General features: G+C 38.8%; 1 protein-coding gene and 2 non-coding genes across 4 annotated transcripts in view; 2 read left to right on the top strand and 1 right to left on the bottom strand.

Moving 5' to 3' along the window:
• TTC27 (tetratricopeptide repeat domain 27) overlaps window positions 1–22697 on the bottom strand; it is a 190798-nt gene that overhangs the window by 144484 nt on the left and 23617 nt on the right. For both annotated transcript variants that reach the window (XM_058682998.1, XM_058682997.1), the window contains exons 6-9: window positions 20108–20272; window positions 16227–16360; window positions 8428–8540; window positions 5115–5181 (exon numbers count right to left, since the gene is read on the bottom strand). In XM_058682998.1, the coding sequence (XP_058538981.1) occupies window positions 5115–5181; window positions 8428–8540; window positions 16227–16360; window positions 20108–20272 (479 nt within the window). The remainder of the gene's footprint in view (window positions 1–5114; window positions 5182–8427; window positions 8541–16226; window positions 16361–20107; window positions 20273–22697) is intronic.
• On the top strand, window positions 20387–20526 carry LOC131486460 (small Cajal body-specific RNA 17). Its single transcript, XR_009249361.1, has one exon. It is a non-coding gene; the product is annotated as a small Cajal body-specific RNA 17 (non-coding RNA).
• Window positions 20606–20690, top strand: LOC131486446 (small Cajal body-specific RNA 18). Its single transcript, XR_009249347.1, has one exon. It is a non-coding gene; the product is annotated as a small Cajal body-specific RNA 18 (non-coding RNA).

The following is a 22697-nucleotide window of genomic DNA, read 5'->3' as shown; positions in this document are numbered from 1 at the left end:
TAACAGCATTTATAACCCAGAGAGCACCACAATAGTCATTACCAATAAATGCCTATTAAAATGTACAAGTAACATTTTGAGAGACAAGTATTCAAACCAGAAAAAAAAAAAAATCCTGAGCTATAACTGCTTAATACAGAATGTGCAATCTTGTAATGCTAACACAAACTGTCAGGGGTGTCATGGCTATCTCGGAAAGTTGTGTTGCCTATCTTAAAAAATTGAGAAATGCACATGCCCTAAAAGAAAAACAGGCAATCACGTAAAAGTGTTTGCAAACCGTTCTATGTTCACAGATAAGTATTTATTAAATAGCTTTAAAATTTATAGCCGAAAGAGAAAATATATACAATATAATGTGTAAGTTCCAAAAGTCTTTTCTTTTTTTCATTTACGGAGACCTTGGGGCTTCGGCAGACAGTCAGAAGGCAGGCTGCCAGTATCAATTCACACTTAAGCAAAACTTTTGCCAATGAAAACTGAAACACCTGTATGAATTAACTAAATTGTTCCCATTTTCAACAATGAAAGGAAATTAAAAGCATTACTGAATGTCACTGACTTGGCCCATCTGAAAGGAAATAACGTAGATAACAGCTAATTTTAAATTATCAAGCCGATACAACATAAATGGCCCTCTCAAACAATATGGGTTATTTTCACTATGAGTCATTCAGTTTTCCTGAAATGTGTGGATCGAGTATCTCAGGAACAGCACCACATTATGACAACCTTAAAAAAATAAAATATTTCTTTCAGGATAAGCTTCTGACATTGCTGAATTAAAACATTCTCCCAACATTATCTCACGTGTATTTCTACATGCTGCACCAACAGGAAATCACTAATAAAAATGTCTCCAAAAAAGAGATTTCTCTTTTACCCTTTTACCCTTGTAATTAACATCTTGTGGGAAGGTACTTTTTTTGTTGTTTTAATTTTTTTTTTACTGTTTATTTTTGAGAGAGAGAGAGACAGAACTTGAGTGAGGGAGGGTCAGAGAGAGAGTGAGACACAGAATCCGAAGCAGGCTCCAGGCTCTGAGCTGTCAGCACAGAACCCAACACAGGGCTCGAACTCACACACTGCGAGATCATGACCTGAGCCGAAGTGGGACGCTTAACCTACTGAGCCACCCAGGTGCCCCTATTCAATAAATATTTAACAAATCTCCAGTAACTATGGTCCCCATCCCTTCAAGTGCTTACAATCCACTGGTAGGAATATTAAGACTGAAACTACTCTTGACCTTCTGTTAACAAAAAGACACTTCTTAGTCTCAATAGCTTACACCCCTAGTTCCAGGCCACCATGCTGCTGCCAGAGAAGGGAAATGGATGCCCAGCAAGAAAGAGTATGCTGTTTCCTCCCTCCTCCTTCTCTCCCACATCTACAGCCAATTTCAAGCAGGTCTTATCCACTTAGGAATTCTTATTCCTGGAAAACAAATGCTCTCCTAAAACCAGTGATCAGATGATCCAGCTCATCCCTGAAAGCTATGGGTGCACCAGCTCTACCTACTCAAAGGTACTGTCAGGACATTCTCCAATTTGATCCTCAAAACAAGTTTTCAGTGCTGAGGACGAGGCACATCCCCTACTTCCCTCATCACACAGAAGAAGATGAAACAAGTGGTTATCCTTCCCATCAAGTACCATCATGCAGCACTACCTAAAATCGTCAAGGTAATGGACACAAATAAATCCTTTCCAGGGTTTGAGTCTATTTCATTCATTCTCTTCTTCTGCATCCATTTACTGAGCAACAATTACAAGTGAAGCTTGGAAGCACTGCACTGGACCTTGTAGAAGACCCAGAGAAGAACAAAGCCCAGTCCCTGAAATGGAGAGTTTATAGTCCTGTGGGAGGGAAAATATACATGAATATACATGAATACATGAAGAATTATAAGCCCAAATATGATTTGTGTTAAATAAAGGCACAGAGGGGTGCCTGCGTGACTGTGTCAGTTTAAGTATCTGACTTTTGATTTTGGCTCAGATCATGATCCCATGGTTTGTGGGTTTGAGCCCTGAGTTGGGCTCTGCCCTGACAGTGAGGAGCCTGCTGGGGATTCTCTTTCTCCCTCTCTCTCTGCCCTTCCCCTGCTCTCATTCTCTCTCTCAAAAGAAATAAATAAACGAAGGAAGGAAGGAAGGAAGGAAGGAAGGAAGGAAGGAAGGAAGGAAGGAAGGAAGGAAAAGAAAAAAGAAAGAAAGAAAGGGCACCTGGGTGGCTCAATCAGTTAAGTACCTGACTCCTGGTTTTGGTTCAGGTCATGATCTCACAGTTCATGGGTTCAAGCCCCACATCGGGCTCTGTGCTCACAGTGCAGAGCCTGTTTGGGATTCTCTCTCTCTCCTTCTCTCTCTGTCCCTCTCCCGTTCTCTCTTTCTCAAAATAATTAAACTTAAAAAAAAGAAAAGAAAAGAAAAGAAAAGAAAAGAAAAGAAAAGAAAAGAAAAGAAAAGAAAAGAAAAAAGCACAGACAGAAGTTCAAGAGTTCAGAAGTGAGGTAGCAACTCAAAGTGTTCCCTTTTCCTCCAATATTCTTTTGGAGTAATATAGAATAATACAGATAAAGGATATTTATATACAGGATATATCATTATACAAGATATAAATTTCAATGAAATTCCTCATTGAAACCAGGGGCCACTTCCAGCTCATCTTATTATCTGCCTCAATATCTTGCACAAGGAAGGGATGTCAGGAAGTACTGATAAATACAAGGATGAGTTGACAAGGGCTCATCTGGATTTTTCCAGTATATTCTGTATGCTTCCTTTGGGATAAACAAAAGAAGGGGTGGTGCAGATCACAAAGCATCCTTGGGGCTCCTAAAAGCCTTCCTTACAGGTAAGTTCCTCACCCTACTTCTTAAGAAATAAAGATTCACTTGGAATTTAAAAACTCATCTCCTTAGAAGAGTCAGGCCTGGCACTTTGCATCACTGTAATCAAACAGCTTTCCTCCAAAGAGATCAGTCCTCAGGTCAGCTCTGACTTGGAAGAGTTAGAGGAGGAAAGAGAGCAAAAACATTATGTATTGTGAAGCCCCTGGGGGAAAAGTATAAAATTCGAATTTATGACCTCGTTGCAAGTTAGGAGAGATGAGTTACCTACCCCAGAGGTTACCAGAGTTAATTACGTCAGAAGTACGTCACAGTAGAGAGGAACAAGAATGGGTGGGGGAGGAGGGCGGGAAGAATCAGAAAAGAAACAGGAAAATAAAAAAGGGAAAGTTTTTTAAAAAGGAAGAAATTTATCTGCACCAAAGGGAAATGCTGAAAAAAAAAAATTAACTGCTTGAATATAAATAGAGTATTTTAGTGGGTTTTTTAGGATAATTATGGGTCACACATATACCTTAATCTGCTAAGACCAGTCCCCCAAAGGATGTTATTACTGATCCCCTCCCCATAAAAGGCCAGCAGGAACACTTCCTAGCACATGTTACATCCTGTTTACCCCAGTCATCAGAAGAAACCCAAGCGTCCCAGTCATCATGTATCATCTAGACACTTGTCCCCACCAGCTCTGTACTTCCCTACAGTAATGCAAACTGACCACCATTTCAGACCCTCCACACCTTTCCCTGGGCCTCACTGCACGTGGACCTGTGTTCAGCGTCACCTTCTCACTGAGATCCTCCCCACCGCCTTTTCTGACACAGCCATCCCCATGCCATTCATGTTCCCTTACCCTGCTCTACAGGTCTCCAGAGCACATCTGTTAAATATATTATTTCTCTCTTTGTATATTATATATTTCCCCCACAAGAATGTAAATAGATGTAAACTCCAAGAGGGAAAGACTTTGTTGACACTGTATCCCCAGTGACCAGCACAATGCCTGACACAGATTCAGTATTCAACAGAGATTAGCTAAATAAATAGGAAACACAGAATCATTTTTAAATAAATCTTTTAAAAAAGTGTTTAACACTTTACTTGTCAAATTCCTTATAGCATATGTGGTGAATAAACAGGGACATTTCCACATAGTTACCTACACATAGATACACTATAATCATAAACACCAAAGACGTCTCAGAATGCTTAAGTGAGAAAAGAAAGCAGGCCCCCAGAGGCCTCAAAGGATGTACATCCCTTCAGTTCCAAGACCTTATGCAGGAAACAGTAACTTGCAAAACGTACATGACAATACAAAGTAAGCTAGCTTTCTACCAGATAAAAGTACTTCATTTTTGCCTTATCTGAAAAATAACAAAGAAAAAAAATCACAATTCTCACTTGATTCTAACTAGGATAATAAAAATGCCTTTGAAAAAATTATCTTAAGTAATTTGTGCTCATCAAAGACATGCGTTATCTTTTTATCCATAAAGCTAAGAAGACACCAAGTGACCCTTTGGTCTGCAACTTTTCTGTTCTTGAAAATCCTTCTTTGATCTCAAAACCTCAAACATCTCTATTACTGGATCTTTTCTTTTCACTGACATTCTTCTCTGACTGTGGTCTTTATCTATCAGCTTTATTTTCTTATACCCCATTCCCTCCTTAATTCCCCGTAATGAGAGAGACTACATGATATTCCACAGGACCCGTCCAGGAGATAAGCAATGCACTAATTATCAGTGCCCACGGCCTCTCACTGCTCTACGGTGTGGAAGGCTGACCAGCACCTCGTGCCCTGGACACTGCCTCCCTCCTTGTCCTCTATAACCTACACCCTCCTGGCTCTGCTCCTCACTGTCTGATGTCCTCTTGCTCATCCCATCCATGCAGGCGTCACCCTCAGTTTTAGACAAAAGAGTTGCATACTATAGTAGCTTTGGGGTGAGGATTCAAACTCTTGTTCTGTCACTTCATTTATTCATTCAACATTTATTGAGCACCTATTAGGCGCTGGGATCAAACAATGAACAAGACATATTTGGTCACTGCCCTCAAATCCAAGCAAGTACAAAGGAAAATGCTTGTGTTTAAATCAACAGCAAGATAGATGTGGTTTGGAAACTAAAATGATGAGGTTTTATCCCCTTAACTTCCTTAAGTGGCAGTGTTTCAACAGGAGCAATCTGAGGCAAGAATACATCAGAAGCCCTAAAACATACAAGGAAAAAAATTAAACGGAAAGGACATTACTCACTGATGTAAATGCCAGCAGCTCCTCCTCAGTTAACTTATGCACTGGGTTATTCTTTTGGAAATTTGTGCTTTAAATTAAAAAAAAAAAAAAAAAGCAAATCAATTCTAAAATGCATGTTGTAACTAATGACACCAAATTTTTAAAAAGGCAACGTAAAGTGTACACATTTCAAAGCACATATTGTAATATTGTATCATGTACAAATATAGATATGAGTGTGCCAAAGATAAGTATGACAGTAAATAATGTACTAAGCAAGTATGTAGTAAAATGCTAACAAATAAAATGTGGCTGGTGTACTAAATGTCAACATAACTTATTTTACTGGGGGAAAGCAATCTAATCTGTGCCAGGTCACAAAGAAATCAAAGAGACAGAACAATGGGAATATTTAGATCCTGCTGATCCAAGTACAATTTGACAGGATGATTTTGTTAAACAATTTAGCACTATCTTGTAAAGCAAACTTTCATATATCCTTAACTCAATAATTCCATCCTAGGTATAGAGCCCAGAGAAATTCCTGAATAGGTGTACCGGAACCATACACACAAATATCCGTAGTAAAATTGTGTATGATAGGAAAAAATCTTGAAACAATCCAAACGTCCAAAAGGAGACTGATAAACAGAGAAATATTCACCCAAAGGGATGCTGTAACGCGAAGTAAATTGTAGTTACATATAAAACATGAAGGAATCATAAAAACAGAATATTGAGAGAAAAAACAATCACAGAAGACTACATATAGTAAGATACCATTTTCATAAAGCTCAGAAACCAACAACATGAAACAATCAACTTAGAAGTATAAAAACATGTGGGGCGTCTGGGTGGCTCAGTCGGTTGAGCGTCTCACTTCAGCTCAGGTCATGATCTCGCGGTCCGTGAGTTCGAGCCCCACGTCGGGCTCTGTGCTGACAGCTCAGAACCTGGAGCCTGCTTCAGATTCTGTGTCTCCCTCTATCTCTCTGCCCCTCCCCCGCTCATGCTCTGTCTCTCTCTGTCAAAAATAAATAAACGTTAAAAAAAATTAAAAAAAAAAAAAGAAGTATAAAAACATGTGAATAAATATATTTTCTGAAAAGGCAAGAGGGGCGCCTGGGTGGCTCAGTCAGTTAAGCGTCTGACTTCAGCTAAGGTCATGATCTCACAGTTCGTGAGTTTGAGCCCGCATCAGGCTCTGTGCTGACAGCTCAGAACCCAAAGCCTGCTTCAGATTCTATGTCTCCCTCTCTCTCTGCCCCTCTCCCACTCGCGCTCTGTCTCTCTCTGTCTCTCAGAAATGCATAAACGGCTACCAAAAAAAATTTTTTTACAGAAAATGACAAATGCAAAATTAAGGACAGTGGTTACCTTTTTTAAAAATTCAAGTATAATTAATATACAGTGTTATAGAAGTTTCAGGTATACAATATAACAATTCAACAATTCTACATATTTCTCAATGCCCACAAAGATAAATCTACTCTCGGAGTGCCTGGGTAAACATTCAACTCTTGATTTCGGCTCAGGTCATAATCTCACAGTTGTGGGATCGAGCCCCACACTGGGGCTCCGTGCTGGCCATGGAGCCTGCTTGGGATTCTCCCTATTCCTCTCCGCCCCTCCCTTGTTCACTTGCACTCTCTCTCAAAAAAACAAAACCTCTAAAAGAAGATTAGTTTACTCTTAACCCCCTTTATCTATTTCACCTATCCCTCCATCCCACCTCCCCTGTGGCAAGCACCAGCTTGTTCTCTGTATTTAAGAGTCTGGTTTTTCATTTGTCTCTGTTTTCCTAGCCCCACTGCTTCACCAATCAACCATCTGTAAGAATTCACCTTCTCTGTGTTTCCTTTCTAAACCAACCCAGCCTACTGCAACGTCCAAGTCACCTTTCCATAGAGGTAATGACCACGGGGATCAGATAGAGATCAGGCGGTATAACAAAATCACTGTTTACAACCCCCAAGGGAATTCAGTTCATGTAGATGTCCTGACTCATTTATAAACCTCATCAGGTGCTCCAAGATTCAAAACATAACCAAGTAGTTTCTACCAAACAGGGAAGATTCAAGTTGCCTATGAAATCCACTCAGCACTTTTAACTGTTCCATCAATATTGTATTTGGAGGAAAAAAACAGTATTTTAGAACAAGCATTTTCTTTGTCTTTTAGTCCTCTCTCAAATGTGAAGTTTAATTCATTGTACCTAAAGCTCAATTGACAGAATGCCTGGGAATATGTATACTTTGCTTGATTTAATTTTCTGATAAGTTGACAATCATGAATTTGCCAAAATGATGTTTTAAGAAACTGCATAGAGGAGAACTCAAAACTTAGGGTCAGTAAAACCTGGATATTCAAGCCTTCACTGCTGCTTTGTAATTCTGAGCAAGTCAGTCAGCCATTTAAACCCGCTTTCCCCTCTGAAAAATGGAGAAGAGTAACAAACTCTAGGGTCACTAGAACATTAAGAGGGGGTAATGTGGGAAGTACATGGTGCAATTCCTAGCACATGAAACTGCTCACAAATAGTTGCTATTTATATTATTTATATACTAAGAATCATCATGAATTGGACAATATTTCATAGTAAGCATAAATTCTGTCAGTGGAATCAAATAATGTGATAGGACGAGTGCTGTGGGCTTAGAAGCACAGCTGTGTGTGTGTGATCCCTTTCACCCTAACTAACAAGAGGAATGGAGGGTGGCATTCAACTTGTGCGTAAATGAAATCCTACTGTCAGTGGAAAGGAAGTAAAATGCTATGAGGTGGTCACAAAAGGGTAAGTTCTACCGAGTGAAAAGACTTTTTTTTTTTTTTTTTTTTTTTTTTACAAGCCTGCTTGGGATTCTCTCTCTCTCCCTCTCTCTGCCCCTTCCCATGGAGGGCGCTCTCTCCCTCAAAATAAATAAATAAACTTAAAAAATTAAAAAGAAAAAAAAAAAAAAGAATTCTATCCTTCAGAATGTAAATATCCTCAAAGGTCCAATTAGTCATTCTCAACTCTCCTAAATACTTTATTAAAAGTTTATTTCTAGCGAAAGCTAATCAAAGATATTTTACTTATGAAGGAAAAGAGAAGGATAAGTATACTAATTCAAAGGAGATTCCTGAGATTCCTAATCTCTAACCCTTTACTTGGTTGCCCAGTGGAGACCACTGGTGGTTTAGTGGTAACTGATTGCCCCACTATTCTCGATCCTTATAAGCATTATAAGATTCCCTATTCATCCAGAACAACTGAGTCCTGGAATAGTCTTTCTCAACATAAGAGAAACAATATGCGAAGTGTTCAAAGTACCCAAGGAAGTAACTGACTTACCAGATTCCAAGGATAACAGCAAGCTCTTCAGCACACAGGTCAGGCATCTGAAACTGTTCACAATCTGCTAACTTAATCTCATTTAGAACAGTGTCATCATTGAGTTCAAGATTCTGGTGCAATACAAAAGAAAATATTTAGACCAAAAATTAAATTTGATTCATTCAATACACTGTATGCAACTGATTACTAAGGAGGGATAACTTACCTTTTTGTTTAAAGATTATACAATGTCTACATATGGTCAATAGGCTTTTTCTTGTGAAACACATATTTAGAGATAATTTACTACGTAGAAACAGAGGACATGCCATCTAAACCTCAGGAATGCACTGACAATATCAGTAATAGGAAACAACAGCTATCATTCATTGAGCCCAGTAGGCAAAAGCCCCTCTACTGATCCACCAGGATTTAAAACCAGATCTTTCCATACTCTGCTCTAAATTCTAATCTAAAACATCCACTCCCAACTCTGTTTCTCAACAGGATCTAGAATAACCAAAACAATTTGAAAAAGAATAAAATCTGAGGACTTAGGGGGCTTTGATAGAGTACCTGATTTCAAGAATTACTACAAAGCCAAGACAGCGTGATACTGGCATGAAGATAGACATACACATGAAAGGAATCAAATAGAGTCCAGAATTTTAGACCCACATATGGTCAAATGAGTTTTAACAAAGGTGCCTAGGGTGATTCAACACAGGAAAAGTCTTTTCAAAAAAACATGGCGGAACAACTGGATATCCATTTGGAAAGAAATGACCCTTCACTCTTATCCCATACCAACACAAAAATTAAACCCAAATTGATCACAGACCTTAATGCAGAGGCTAATACTGAAAAAACTAGAAGAAATCAGAGGAGAAAAGCTTTGCAGTGCTGGGCTAGGTAATTAGTCCTTAATTAGAACATACAAAAAAAACCTGAACCATCAGAGAAAAAAACTTACTAAATTGAACTTCATCAAATTAAAAACTTCTGTTTTTTGAAAACATTGTTAAGAAAATGAAAAGCCAAGCTACAGACTCAGAATATATTCAAAAAACAAATATCTATAAAGAGACTTGTATGCAGAGAGTATGGAGAACTCTTACAACTCAAAAAGAAGATAAACAACCCAATAGAAAAGTAGACAATAGATTTCCACAGGTACTTCATAAAGGAAGGTGGCCAATAAGCACACAAAAAGATCCCTGACAACAGTAGTCAAGAGGAAATACTAATTTAAAACACTGACAATAACAAATGTTGACAAGGATCTAGAGCAATGAGAACTTTCACACACTATTGGTAGAAATTTAAAATGGTGTTCAACCACAGAAAATATTTTGCCAACTTCTTATAAAAAATATATATATATTTACTATAGGAGCTATCAATTCCACTCTAAGTGGTTACCATGAGAAATGAAAACATGTCCACACAAAGACATATATAAATAAATGTTCATAAGCCCAATGGTTTGGGCTGTAATTGCCCAAACCAGAAACAACTCAAATGTCTGTCAATAAACAGATAAAAGAAAAACTATACTATATCCATCCAATGGAATTCTAATCAGCAATAAAAAGGAACTACTGCCACAGGTAGCCATATAGGTAAATCTCAAAAACATGCTCAACAAAAGAGGCCAGATACAAAAAAGTTCATGTAAAATTCTAGAAAAGGCAAACTATCAGGGTGTCTGGGTGGCTCAGCTGGTTAAGTGTCCGACTCTGGCTCAGGTCATGATCTCATGGTTTGTGGATTCGAGCACTGCATCAGGCTCTGTGCTGACAGCTCAGAGCCTGAAGCCTGCCTCAGATTCTGTCTCCCTGTCTTTCTGTCCCTCCCCAGCTCATGCTCTGTCTCAAAAATAAACATTTAAAAATTTTTTATTAAAAAAAAAGAAAAAGCAATCTATCTCTAGTCACAGTAAACAGATCTATGACTGTTTAGGGCCACTGAGGTGGGGGATTAACTGCAAAGGGGCATGATGGAACTTTCTAGGGTAATGAAACATACATTGACTATAATGGTTAGATATATGTATTTGTCAAATGCCATCACACTGAATGGGTTTAATCTCATCAATTAAAATGGATCAACTTTTGGATAGAAGTTCTTTTTCAAAAAAATTGATTTAAAAAATGAATTGTCAAAAAAAAGTAAAACCACAATGGGATCTCTCTATACACACACACAACACACTAGAATACCAAAATTCAGAAGACTGACAATACCAAGCATTTGCAACTGGCACTCTCATACACTGATGTTTGGAATATAAAACAGTACAACCATTTTGGAAAAACAGTTTGGCAGTTTCTCATCAAGTTAAGAACACACCACACAATCCAACCATTCCAATCCTAGGTATTTACCAAAGAGAATTAAAAACATATGTTCACACAAAGACTTACACACAAATGTTTCAAGCAGCTTTATTCATAAGAGCCAAAAATTAGAAACAGTTCAACTGTCTACCAACAGGTAAATGGATAATCACATTGTCCTCTGATGGACCTAAGTTTGCATCCATGCATTAAGAAGATATGGTACAGGGTACCTGGGTGGCTCAGTGGGTTAAGCATGTGACTCTGGCTCAGGTCATGATCTCATGGTTTGTGAGTTCGAATACCACGTCAGGCCCTCTGCAGTCAGCACAGGGCCCACTCCAGATCCTCTGTCTCCCTCTCTCTCTGCCCCTCTCCCACTCTCTCAAAAATAAAAAATAAACATTAAAAGAAAAGAAGAAGATACGGTACATAATGGAATATTATTCAGCCATAAAAAAAAAAAACAAGGAAATCCTGCCAATGGTGACAATTTGGATGGACTTTGAAGGTATTATGCTAACTTAAGTAAGAGAAAAATACATACTGTATGATCTCACTCATACGTAGAATCTTAAAATAAATAAATAAATAAAACTCATAGAGAAAGAGATCAGATCTGTAGTTACCAGGGGCAAAGAGTGGGGGAAAGGGGAATTGGAGGAAGACAGTCAAAAGCTACAGACCTCCAGTTACAAAACGAATAAGTACTAAGAATGTGATGTATGACCTGATGTGATGTATGCTGTGTGACAGGAAAGCTGTTAAGACAGTAGATCCTAAGAAGAAATTTTTTCCCCTCTTTTCTGTTTTTTCTTTTCTTTTCAACTATATGAGAAGATAGATGTTAGCTGAACCTACTGTGGTAATCATTTCATTTCACAATTTATGCAAACCCAACCATTATGCTGAACACCTTAAACTTATCCAGTGACACGCCAATTATTTCTCAGTAAAACTGGGGAAAAAAGAGAATTGCTACAACTTAAAAAAACATTATGCTAAGGGAAAGAAACCAGACACAAAAGAGTCATACTGTATGATTCCATTTATTTGAAATTCTAGGAAAAGCAGCTCTAATCTGTGACAGAAAGCAGACCAGTGGGAAGGAAAGTGACTGACTGCAGAGAAGTATAAGCGACTTTTTGGTGTGATGGAAATGACTCTATTTTTATTATGGTGGTGGCTCTATGGGGTCTATTTTTCAAAATGCAAAATGTACATTTAAAATAAAATAGGCACACTTTAAGTTTTTCTTTTCTAATTCAATAAAAGCACTTAAAACTAGGAGCTGAACAGACCAGAAAGCTGGACTGTCTATGGCTAAGAGGTCAACTTCTTAACTCGTAACCTTTTCCCTAGTAAGCAGTAAGTCTGCCCAAAACACAGCCCAGAGGAACACCTTTCCTTGTCTAGCCTCAAAATCACTCTAACGGTGGGTCTGTCTCTACCTACAGGGTTTCAAGAAAAGAGTACAGCAACACCAACAACTGCTGATGGGAGGAACACAGACACTTAGGCGACTGCTCAGAATCAGTTGAAAAAATGGCTCTTCCTCCCGGAATGGGCACCCTTCAAAGGCAGGGCTGGCGGGTGCACAGCACACCCTGGTGGCCATCATTTTCAAGATAGGCCTTTCAGAATTTAAAAAATAGAACTACATACATAATTTTAAATTTGCTAGCAGCCACACTTAAAAGAAGTAAAAAAGTAAAAAAAAAAAACAAAAAAAAAAACCATATGATTTAACCTAATACATCCAAAATACTATTCCTGTAATTTGTGTCGAGAGAAAATTATTAGACATCATACTTTCTTTTTTTCATACAGTCTATGAATCTGATGTGTCTTTTACACTTCAGCATATCTCAGTTTGAACCAACCAACTTTCCAGTGATTAATAATCACATGTGGCTGATGGCTACTATATTGGTCTATGTAGCACTACAGTATCCTAAAATTCTCATCTTATTACATCACTATAGGGTTATATTAATCCACTTAATTAACACACAATGTTTTGTTTTGTTTTCTGTTTTTTTCTTAAAATTTTATTTTTAAGTAATCTCCACACCCAACACAAGGCTTAAACTCACAACCTCGAGATCAAGAGTCACATGCTCTACTGACTGAGCCAGACAGGTGCTCCTAATACACAATGTTTTTAACACACCCATACAGTACCTTTATAAATCTAATCTGATCCTTTAACAAAGCGTGATGTGGAAAAAACAAATGAGGAAACTAAGTATTTTGTAACTGTATCAGATTCTCATCCCAGGCTAGACAATAAGGAAGGGACATGGACCCAAGTCTCCTCCACCATCCCAGGACTCCTTCCCCTCCACCACAGAAGACCTGAGATATGTCAGAGTTGGCCACACGGAATTATTTATTTGTCAGACACAAACAAGTAATCAGTTTTGATCTTCATTCAAAATTCTCTATGTTCCTATTTAGCTCTTCTAAAATTAAAATTGGTTGGCTGTTGGTGTACCTGGGTGGCTCAGTCGGCTGAACATCCAACTGTTGATTTCGGCTCAGGTCATGATCCCAGAGAGTTGGGATCAAGCTCCACATTTGGCTCTGTACTGACAACACAGAGCCTGCTTGGGATTCTCTCTCTCATGCTTTCTCTCTGCTCCTCCCCCACTCATTCTCATTCTCTCTCTCTGTCTCTCTCTCTCAAAGAAAAAAAATGTTTTAATGGGTCGGCTACCGTACGTACTTACCTAACCATTCTGCAAGTCCCAAATTTAGAGTATTATTCTGCCCCAGTACCATTTGTACCTCATAACATTCTACCTAACCAAGAAATTAGCACATAATTTATCTCCAATATGTGAGACATACCATACGTAGCATTTAATATATATTTCTCATTAGTGATCATGTATGCATTTTTGTTTTTTGTGAATACACAATTGAACAACTAAGAACAGGGAGTGTGTCTTTAATCTGCACAGTGGGGATGCTCCTAACTGTTGGTGATCTCCAATGGCTTGAATCTATATAATTCCCCAGTAATAACAGATTAAGACTCTAGAAAGGCCCACAGGGAAATATGCTCCTCACTGACAATAAAATTACTGTTTCCTCAATTCTGAGATACACATTTTCACACTGTAACATTTCCAATCAAGATATATTTTGCAATAACTAAAACTGATGTAATAACGTGCCTTTTTTCCCAAAGAGTGGTTATCAAAAAGATAGTGTATTTCATAATCTAATAGTGTCCTTCACATAAGGAAATAGGATATGAAATTAAACAAGCAATTCTATCTTCTGTCCTTAAGTATAAAGCTGTTCCTATGTAATCAATACATACATCACATAATTTGTACCTTACTCCTTTAAGTAGTAATTAATGAAAACCATAAGGTTATCTGAATGTATTTTACTTCAAATATTAAAGATTCAGTAAATTCTATATTAAATTGTGCATCAATTTTTTGCATTCCGAATAAGTCATCATATCCTTATCCTGTTTATCATCACAAGAGACAATTTTTTTTTTTTTTTTTTATGTTGAGAGGGAGAGAGAGAGCAGGGGAGGGGCAGAGAGAGAGGGAGAGAAAGAGAATATCGCTGTCAGCACAGAGCCCAATGTGGGGCTCGAACTCTCGAACCATGAGATCATGACCTGAGCCGAAATCAAGAGTCAGACGGTTAACCAAGTGAGCCAACCATGCGCCACCAGAAGACAATTTTGAATAAGAGAACTCCACATTAAAAAAAAATAAAATAAAATAAACAACAATGGATTACTGAATTAAACACATGGATTGCAGAATTAAATCTCTTTTCATTGATGCTATGCTGTGGCTTAAAGATCAGGATTATGGCAGTTAATCTAAGATTTAGAGAAGGATTTGGTTTACATCAAAAGGTTTAAAAAAAAAAAAAAAGAAAAAAAGAAAAAGAAAGGCTTAAAGAGGAGACTCCAGACATGTAAGGAAGCCAAGGACTGAAGCAGGTAACAGCACAGTATTCCCGGACCAGCATCAACACAGCAGTACAAGCCCTCCTTCACTATGGCTCAACCTATGTGGGGAAGTATAGGCAGCACCCTGTGTAGTCTTATCCCTGAGTTTCTACATCTTTTCCTTACCTCCCTCCTTCCCCTCTTAGAATCAATAGCTGTTCTTCCCTGGATATCTTGAATACAAACAAGACAGTGCTTGGAGTAAGCCCAGGAGGTATACAATACGTCATTAAAGGTTTTCCTTGGGATTCCTGACTGCTGCCACTCTCCCTTCCTATCCCTAGCCCCTACTCTTGGCACTATTCTCAGTACAGAATAGAATTTTGGTGTTCAAAGCACCCAAGATAAATGTGCTTGTAGGCTCTAAAATGAAGAGTAGGGCTTCAAAGACAGTAATATCAAGCAAAGGACTACCAAAAATGTTGGCTTGGGATTTCTGCAATAAAAAAATATAAATGCTAATGATTTCTGTGGAAGGAGATGGAAAGGCATCTAAACAGGTAAAGTGACCAAGAGCCATAAATTGGCTCATAAATTGGGGGGTAAGTTTCTTTATTATCTGAAAACAAGAGTAGTTACTATTTAAATTTTCCTTTTGTGTTAGGGGTCAGACTGCATGAGACCATCAGCTGTCACTGTCAATCACCATAGACACCCCCCCAACCACCTTTTGCTTTTAGCTCTCTTCACTTCCCAGGGATTCCTTGTGTTCCAATCAAGCTTTGTCACAAGCTCTTGGATCTTAACCCAAGGCATTTTGTACCTTCTTAGCTTTGCAAGATTGACCACTAAGTTCTCCAACTTATTATCCTGCTAAGAGCCATAAAATTAAGCTACAAGAAAAGAGAATGCATGGGGTCCCTAGCTGGCTCAGTCAGTAGAGCAGGTGACTCTTGATCTCAGGGTTATAGGTTTGAGCTCCTGTTGCGTGTAGAGATTACTTAAAAATAAAATCTTTAAACAAAAAAAAAAAAAAAAAGAAGAGAATGCATTAGCCAGGTCAAGAAAAACATACTAAGGCAGCAACCAGCCCAATAATGACAGAGTAACAAAGGATCAGAACACTGGTAAAAAGGTATTCTTATCATCTGTTTATATATTTTAAAGAGGAAGTCTAAGAAATTTCATGTCTCTTAATATTTAAAAATATCCATAGAAGGTGAAAGTTAAGACAACAAATACAGTAGCAGCTAGAAAAATTAGACTCTACTCAGTTCGTCCTTCGAATTCTTTCAAGAAGGGTAATACAAACTAACTGCATTGCTAATTCCTATTACTGAAGTCTAAGAAAAAAAATAACATTTTATCTCTACTTAAGGGTAAAAAAGGCCTAGCCATAGGTTTGTTTTTTAAAACCCCAGCCACCGTGAAACAGCTTGAAAAGGGACAAAATGAAGCCTCTTCCCAACCCATTCAGTGTTTCTACAAAACTCACCTACTGACACTGTCAGATTTGGATGTTAATTCAATTAACTTTCGATCCTACTCACCCTGGTTAAATGTTCCTGAGGAGTGGGTGCAGGACTGAACTCACAGTGTGAAAAGACATCCCCTTTCCTTCTCACATCTAGAATAAGTTGTGCCACGTAATTTTCCTGGAACCGTGTTCTCTTCCCCAAAGCACCTGAAAAAAGCATATTAAATTGTATCTACTGATTTGTCAATTAGATCTACTGTACAATCATGAAAAGTAGTATTTTCAGAGTGCTTTAAAGTTAGGAAGGTATTTTCTCCATTTCACATTTTAAAAAATCCTGAGGCCCAGTGATGATTTTAAAACTACTTATAAAATTATAAAGCCAGGGGTGGGAGATAAAAATTAATAATAATACTAAAAATTAAAATAGAATTATGAAGCCAATAAGCTATGTGGCCAGAACTCAAACCCAAGATTTATGCCACTGGATTACACATACCTACTTTTGCATCAAACTACCTCCTTCCTCAAAAAAGTGTCATGGGGGCAACTGGGTGGCTCAGTCAGCTAATCATCGGAGTCTTAATTTTGGCTCAGGTCATGATCTCACAGTTCGTGAGATAGAGAGCCTCACTTCCGGTTCTGGGCTGACAGCGCAGAACCTGCTTGGGATTCTCCCTCTCCCTCTGCTCCTCCCCCACTCTTTCCAGCTTTCAAAATAAATAAATAAACATTTAAAGAAAAAAAGTGTCATTGGTAGAAGGATTATCAGCATCTTCATATAACAAATGAAAAAATAGAGGTTCTGAGGTGTAGCTGCTTGCTTAAGATCACAGGGATTATCAGTATCAGAGCCAGAGCTTAAAGCCAGGGTCTCCAGGTTCTAAATCCCACAGTCTATCTTTCCATGATTCTACCTGGCTTCATCTAACACCAACATTTTTTCCATTTTGTATCTGAAATACCTTGCTACAAGAATAGCTTTAATAGAAGCAACAGTCCTATTATCCATTCTCTGGCAAGCTTCAGATTATAAAGACCCTTGACTGTAATGACCCGTCTAAGAAGTCTAGATTTTATCCTGCAATGAATCTGGCCCTTTACACATGTTACACAAAAATAGCTACTGAGACGGCCTAACACAGCTCACTTTTTTATAGAAAGGCTACAGTTAAATGGAAAAAAATAATCATCTGATTCCCATTTTATATTTGTGAGTACCACATTTGTATTTTTTTAAGTTCTTCACTCTTAACTTGGAAAACATATGAGGAACTAGCTAGTAAATATACCAGCAGTTATAGGTGACTATACAGAATACCGTGCCATTAGTTTTTAAATAGCCCAAGAAAAGCCCCCTAGGGCTGAAACATTTAAAAACATAATCTCTGAAACTAACCTCACAAGTTATATTATACATAACTATATTCTCAAATACAGACAAGACTCCAACTTACATATGGCCATCGTTCCAAAAGTTATAAGCTAGATATTTAATAATTTTCCCCATACAAACAATGTAATAAAAGATGGCTAAGATCCCAGACCAGGCCACAGTCATATTTAACTCATAATGTATTTGAAAGATTTTATTGACAAGACCAGCTCAATAAGAAACATAGAAAAAAATTTTTTAACGTTTATTCATTTTTGAGAAAGAGAGACAGAGCGCAAGTGGGGGTGGGGCAGAGACAAAGAGAGACACAGAATCCGAAGCAGGTTCCAGGCTCCGAGCTGTCAGCACAGAGCTCGACGTAGGGCTTGAACCCATGAACCGTGAGATCATGACCTGAGCCAAAGTCAGACGCTTAACCAATCGAGCCACCCACGCACCCCTAGAATTTTTTTTTTAATGTTTATTTTTGAAAGATTGAGAGAGAGAGAGAGAGAGAGAGAGAGAGAGAGAGAGAGACAGCATGAGCAGGGGAGGGGCGGAGAGAGAGGGAGACACAGAAACTGAAGCAGGCTCCAGGCTCTGAGCTGTCAGCACAGAACCCGATGGGGGGCTTGAACTCATGAACCGTGAGATCTTGACCTGAGCCAAAGTCAGATGCTTAACGTACTGAGCCACCCAGGCGCCCCAAGAAACAAAGAATTTAGGGGCCTAGAATGGGCCTTAGGGATAACTTAGACCAAGCCCAAGAATGACAAATAAGTTCAATCACTTCAACCTTCACACACCCGTTGTCACAGCCTGGACTGCTCAGCTCAGGTTTAACAGGTATAACACATGTGCTCAACTGACCATGTCTGACTTTCATTAATGTCATCAGTACCGAATGCCAAGAATATTGTGAAAACCCAGGGATAGGGCAAGATATAAAAAGCAACTAATGTTTCTTATTTGATACTCAGAAGAAACACAGAGGTTTTTGAAGAAATTCTGTAACTTACTTGTTCATTCAACAAACATCTGAGTGCCAACTATATACCTGTGTTCTAAGGTATTGAAAAAAATAAAAGTCAAAAATTTCTGTTCTTAAGGAAAACAAGAAAACCAGGATGGAAGGTGGGTATTTACAAAACTAGGGCGATGTAAAGAGGCCACACCAAACTTGGGAGTTAGGCCAAACTTTAGGAAACCCACATTCACAAACAAATGATCAAAAAGTTCATTTGTAGGGGCACCTGGATGGCTCAGTGGTAGAGCACACAACTCTTAATCTTAGGGTCTGGAGTTCAAGTCCCACACTAGGCAGAGAGCTTACTTTTTTTTTTTTTTTTTTAATTTTTTTTTTTTAACGTTTATTTATTTTTGAGACAGAGAGAGACAGAGCATGAACAGGGGAGGGGCAGAGAGAGAGGGAGACACAGATCGGAAACAGGCTCCAGGCTCCGAGCCATCGGCCCAGAGCCCGACGCAGGGCTCGAACTCACGGACCGCGAGGTCGTGACCTGAGCCGAAGTCGGACGCCCAACCGACTGAGCCACTCAGGCACCCCGAGAGCTTACTTTTTAAAAACAAGTTCATTTGTATACTACCTGGCTGCTGTACATTACTAACATGTATCTAACCAGACTAGAAAATAGAGGAAATCTCCAGGAATAAAGAAAAGATGTCATTCCTAATTTGTTCTAAAACTATGAACTTTTAAAACATTTTTTAACGTTTATTTATTTATTTTATTTATTTTTTTTTTTTTTTTTTTTTTTTTAGAGAGAGACAGAATGTGAGCAGGGGAGGGGCAGAGATGGAGACTCAGAACGGGAAGAAGGCTCCAGGCTCTGAGCTGTCAGCACAGAGCCCCACACAGGGCTTGAACTCATGGACCATGAGATCATGATTATGAGCTGAAGTCAGACCTCAACCGACTAAAGCCACCCAGGCACCCCTAAAACTGAAATTTTTTATTTTTAATGTTTATTTATTTTTGAGAGAGAGAGAGAGAGAGAGAGAGAGAGAGAGACAGAGTGCAAGCAGGGGAGGCAAAGACAGAGAGGGAGACACAGAATCTGAAACAGGCTCCACACTCTGAGTTGTGAGCACAGAGCCTGATGCGGGGCTTGAACCCACAAACCGTGAGATCATGACCTGAGCCAAAGTCAAATGCTCAACCAACCAAGTGCCCCTAAAACTATGAATTTTTACAATAAAATCTTGGGGCGCCTGGGTGGTTCAGTTGTTTAAGCATCCAACTCTTGGTCTCAGCTCAGATCATGATCTCAGGGTCATGAAGTCCCACATCAGACTCTGCTCTGAATGTGCAGCCTCCTCAAGATTCTGTCTTTCTCTCTCTCCCTCACTCTGCCCCTCTCACACTCGCACTCTGTCTCTCTCTAAAATTAAAAGAGAAAAAAATAATGAAATAAAATAAAATCTTTAAAATCTATTTTTATAAAGCAAAGAACAGAACATAAAAAATCAAATACAACCAAACAAGACAGCCAAACTGCCAATGTAATAGTTTCATCACAAAAATCAATTAATAACCCACAAAAAGTAACAAGTCTTACCTGTCAAATCAATTTGTAATTTGCTGATGTCTTTAGCAATGTGGAACTGATCCTTTGCTTTTGCATATTCATAATAATATAAAAATATATATGCACATTCCAGATGGAACTGAATAGCCAAATACGGACCAGAATCATCTACAAACAGATTTTCTTGTTTCGTCACTGAAAGACATGAGATGAAACATTAAAAACTATGATGAGTTGGCAGGCGGGGGCAGGGGGAATTGGGGTGGTTGGCATCTGAGGGAGTGTAGTAAGTGTCTTAGGGCAGGGACGCCCCGGAGTCCCCGATTTAGCCGCTCATGAGCTCGTGGTATTTTCCTTACATGATCAGGCTCCATTGCTGGTGATGCCACCAGCCTGGAGCCTGAAAAGATTATGGAAATGTGTCTGGCAAAGTGGGGCTGGGGACCGGGGGCCAGGAGAATAGGGGCAGCATGTAGGCTGGAGATGATGGAGCTTTAGGAAGGCCTCTGCCGCTGTAAGTGTGAGCCCTGGTCAATGATGACGTGACCACTGCACAATCTGAGTTCTAGGAACCAGGTGATGGAGTGTGTGCTGAGAGCTGACTGTGAGACCGGGGGGGCGGGGGGGGGGGGGGGGGGGGCGGGTAACTATGATGAAAATAACAATCTATGATTAAGTAAAATGAGTAAAATGTTGAGTCCACAGTATGCGAAGTATACATTTGCATATTCCCTGCTCTTAAAGATGAGGAACGCGGATATAAAAATAGTTCACAGCTAGCATTCTTTCAGCACTCACATGTTGCAAGAACAAAGCTAAGGACATTGCATACATCCATCCTTTATTCCACAGGATCCTAGGAAATACAATTTATAAACCTGCTCTAATTTTAGACTGCTTGTCTTACTCATGCTATAAAAGAATATGGCAATGCAAGGTGAAGATACAAAGTACCAAATGAATCTACAAATAAACATCACAGAAAATCTAATGAAGAGCTCAGCTTACAGACTGTTTGCCTCATAATGAATGTAGAAATTTTCCCTTCAAAGGAGAAAGACACACATAGATACAGATGACTATATGAATACCAAATAGAGAATGAATATTAGCTTGGCAGTCAGATTAGGATTTATTTCTCTGAATACCGTAGCTGAATAGACGGGAGGATAATAACCTGATAACAAGGTGTCTGGAACAAAATGACTGTCAAAATTAATCATATATAATAAAGAGGCTAGTTGACACACACCAGAGTGCAGGGGGTGTCCACAGGTCACCTGAGCCATACCTCTACAGCACCCCTGACAAACTACCCCTCACAAAGGCTTCCAGTAGTGGGTTAGTCAGCATTCCACAAGAATTAATGCATAAATAATGTTAAAATAATATTAACACTGTACCTTAATTGTACTTCAATTAAAAAAAAGAATTTTAGGGGCATCTGGCTGACTCAGTTAGTGGAGCAGGTGACTCTTGATGTCTGGGTTGTGAGTTCCAGCACCACTTTGGGGGTAGAGATTACTTAATAAACTTATAAAAAAAGATTTTTAAAATATTTTAAAGAATTAATGCATAATAAATGAATAGAAAATACACTTCCAGTGTCCAAAGATGGAGAATCAGTTTTCTATTATTCAAGCTGAAAGGGAAGTGATACATACTGAATGCCATCTCAGCCTAGTACTAGGTATATATTGTGTTATAATTCTCACGATGATGTCTTTGAGGCTGACACTATCCCCACTTAATTCATTAAAAAATTAAACTCAGGAGCACCCAGGTGGCTCAGTTGGTTGAGCATCCAACACTTGATTTTGGCTGAGGTCATGATCCCAGGGTCGAGGGATCAAGCCCCCTGTCGGGCTCCATGCCGAGCATGGAGCCTGCTTAACATTCTCTCTCTCCTTCTGCCCCTTCCCTGCGTATGTGCACGTGCAAGCTCTCTCTCTCTCTCAAATAAAAAAAATATAGAAACGAAAAGAAAACTGAACTTAGATAGCTTACTCACTCGTCACCTCAGTTGTTAAGTGGCAAAGCCAGAATGTGAATCCACACTTATTGGAAAAATCAGGGGTGAGGGGGAAGTTGGCAGAATGAATATAGAGGTGATGTTACACAACCCAACCTCCTTCATCACCTAGTTATCTGACAAACACTTAGAGCTAAGAAACAGATATCTTTTATTTTACTCTGAACCGAAATTAAAATGAGTCTGAAGAGGCGTTTTTCTATACACTGCCAGTCCTTTTTAAAGAGATTCTCTGGACTCAGAGAGTAAGCAGAGATGTACATGTGTTACTTTAAAAGACAGACAGGCATCCAAACATGAATTTCTCGCAACGAAACTCCATCAGATTTCTTCCACACAAACCGAACTCAAGAAAAGCAGGAAATGATGATATTCAGTGCTCTTAGTGCTTTTTATTAATTTTTTTCCTTCTATCTGCCCACTATTCCTGAGTGTCTAGCCATTTTTCTCAGAAAGACAATAACCTTCTATCATCTTAGCACAGTTCACAAGTGACACAATTTTCCTTAGTTGTCAACAGTAAAGTAATTTTCCCTTAAGGTTCTGGATGCAATATATATCAAGGGATGTAAAACTTGGCCAAGCTTT

Source organism: Neofelis nebulosa, chromosome 9 (genome assembly GCF_028018385.1).
Source record: "Neofelis nebulosa isolate mNeoNeb1 chromosome 9, mNeoNeb1.pri, whole genome shotgun sequence".
Classification (NCBI taxonomy): Eukaryota; Metazoa; Chordata; class Mammalia; order Carnivora; family Felidae; genus Neofelis; species Neofelis nebulosa.
Note: the sequence above shows the minus strand (reverse complement) of the source record. Positions and strands in the feature narration are given on the sequence as shown.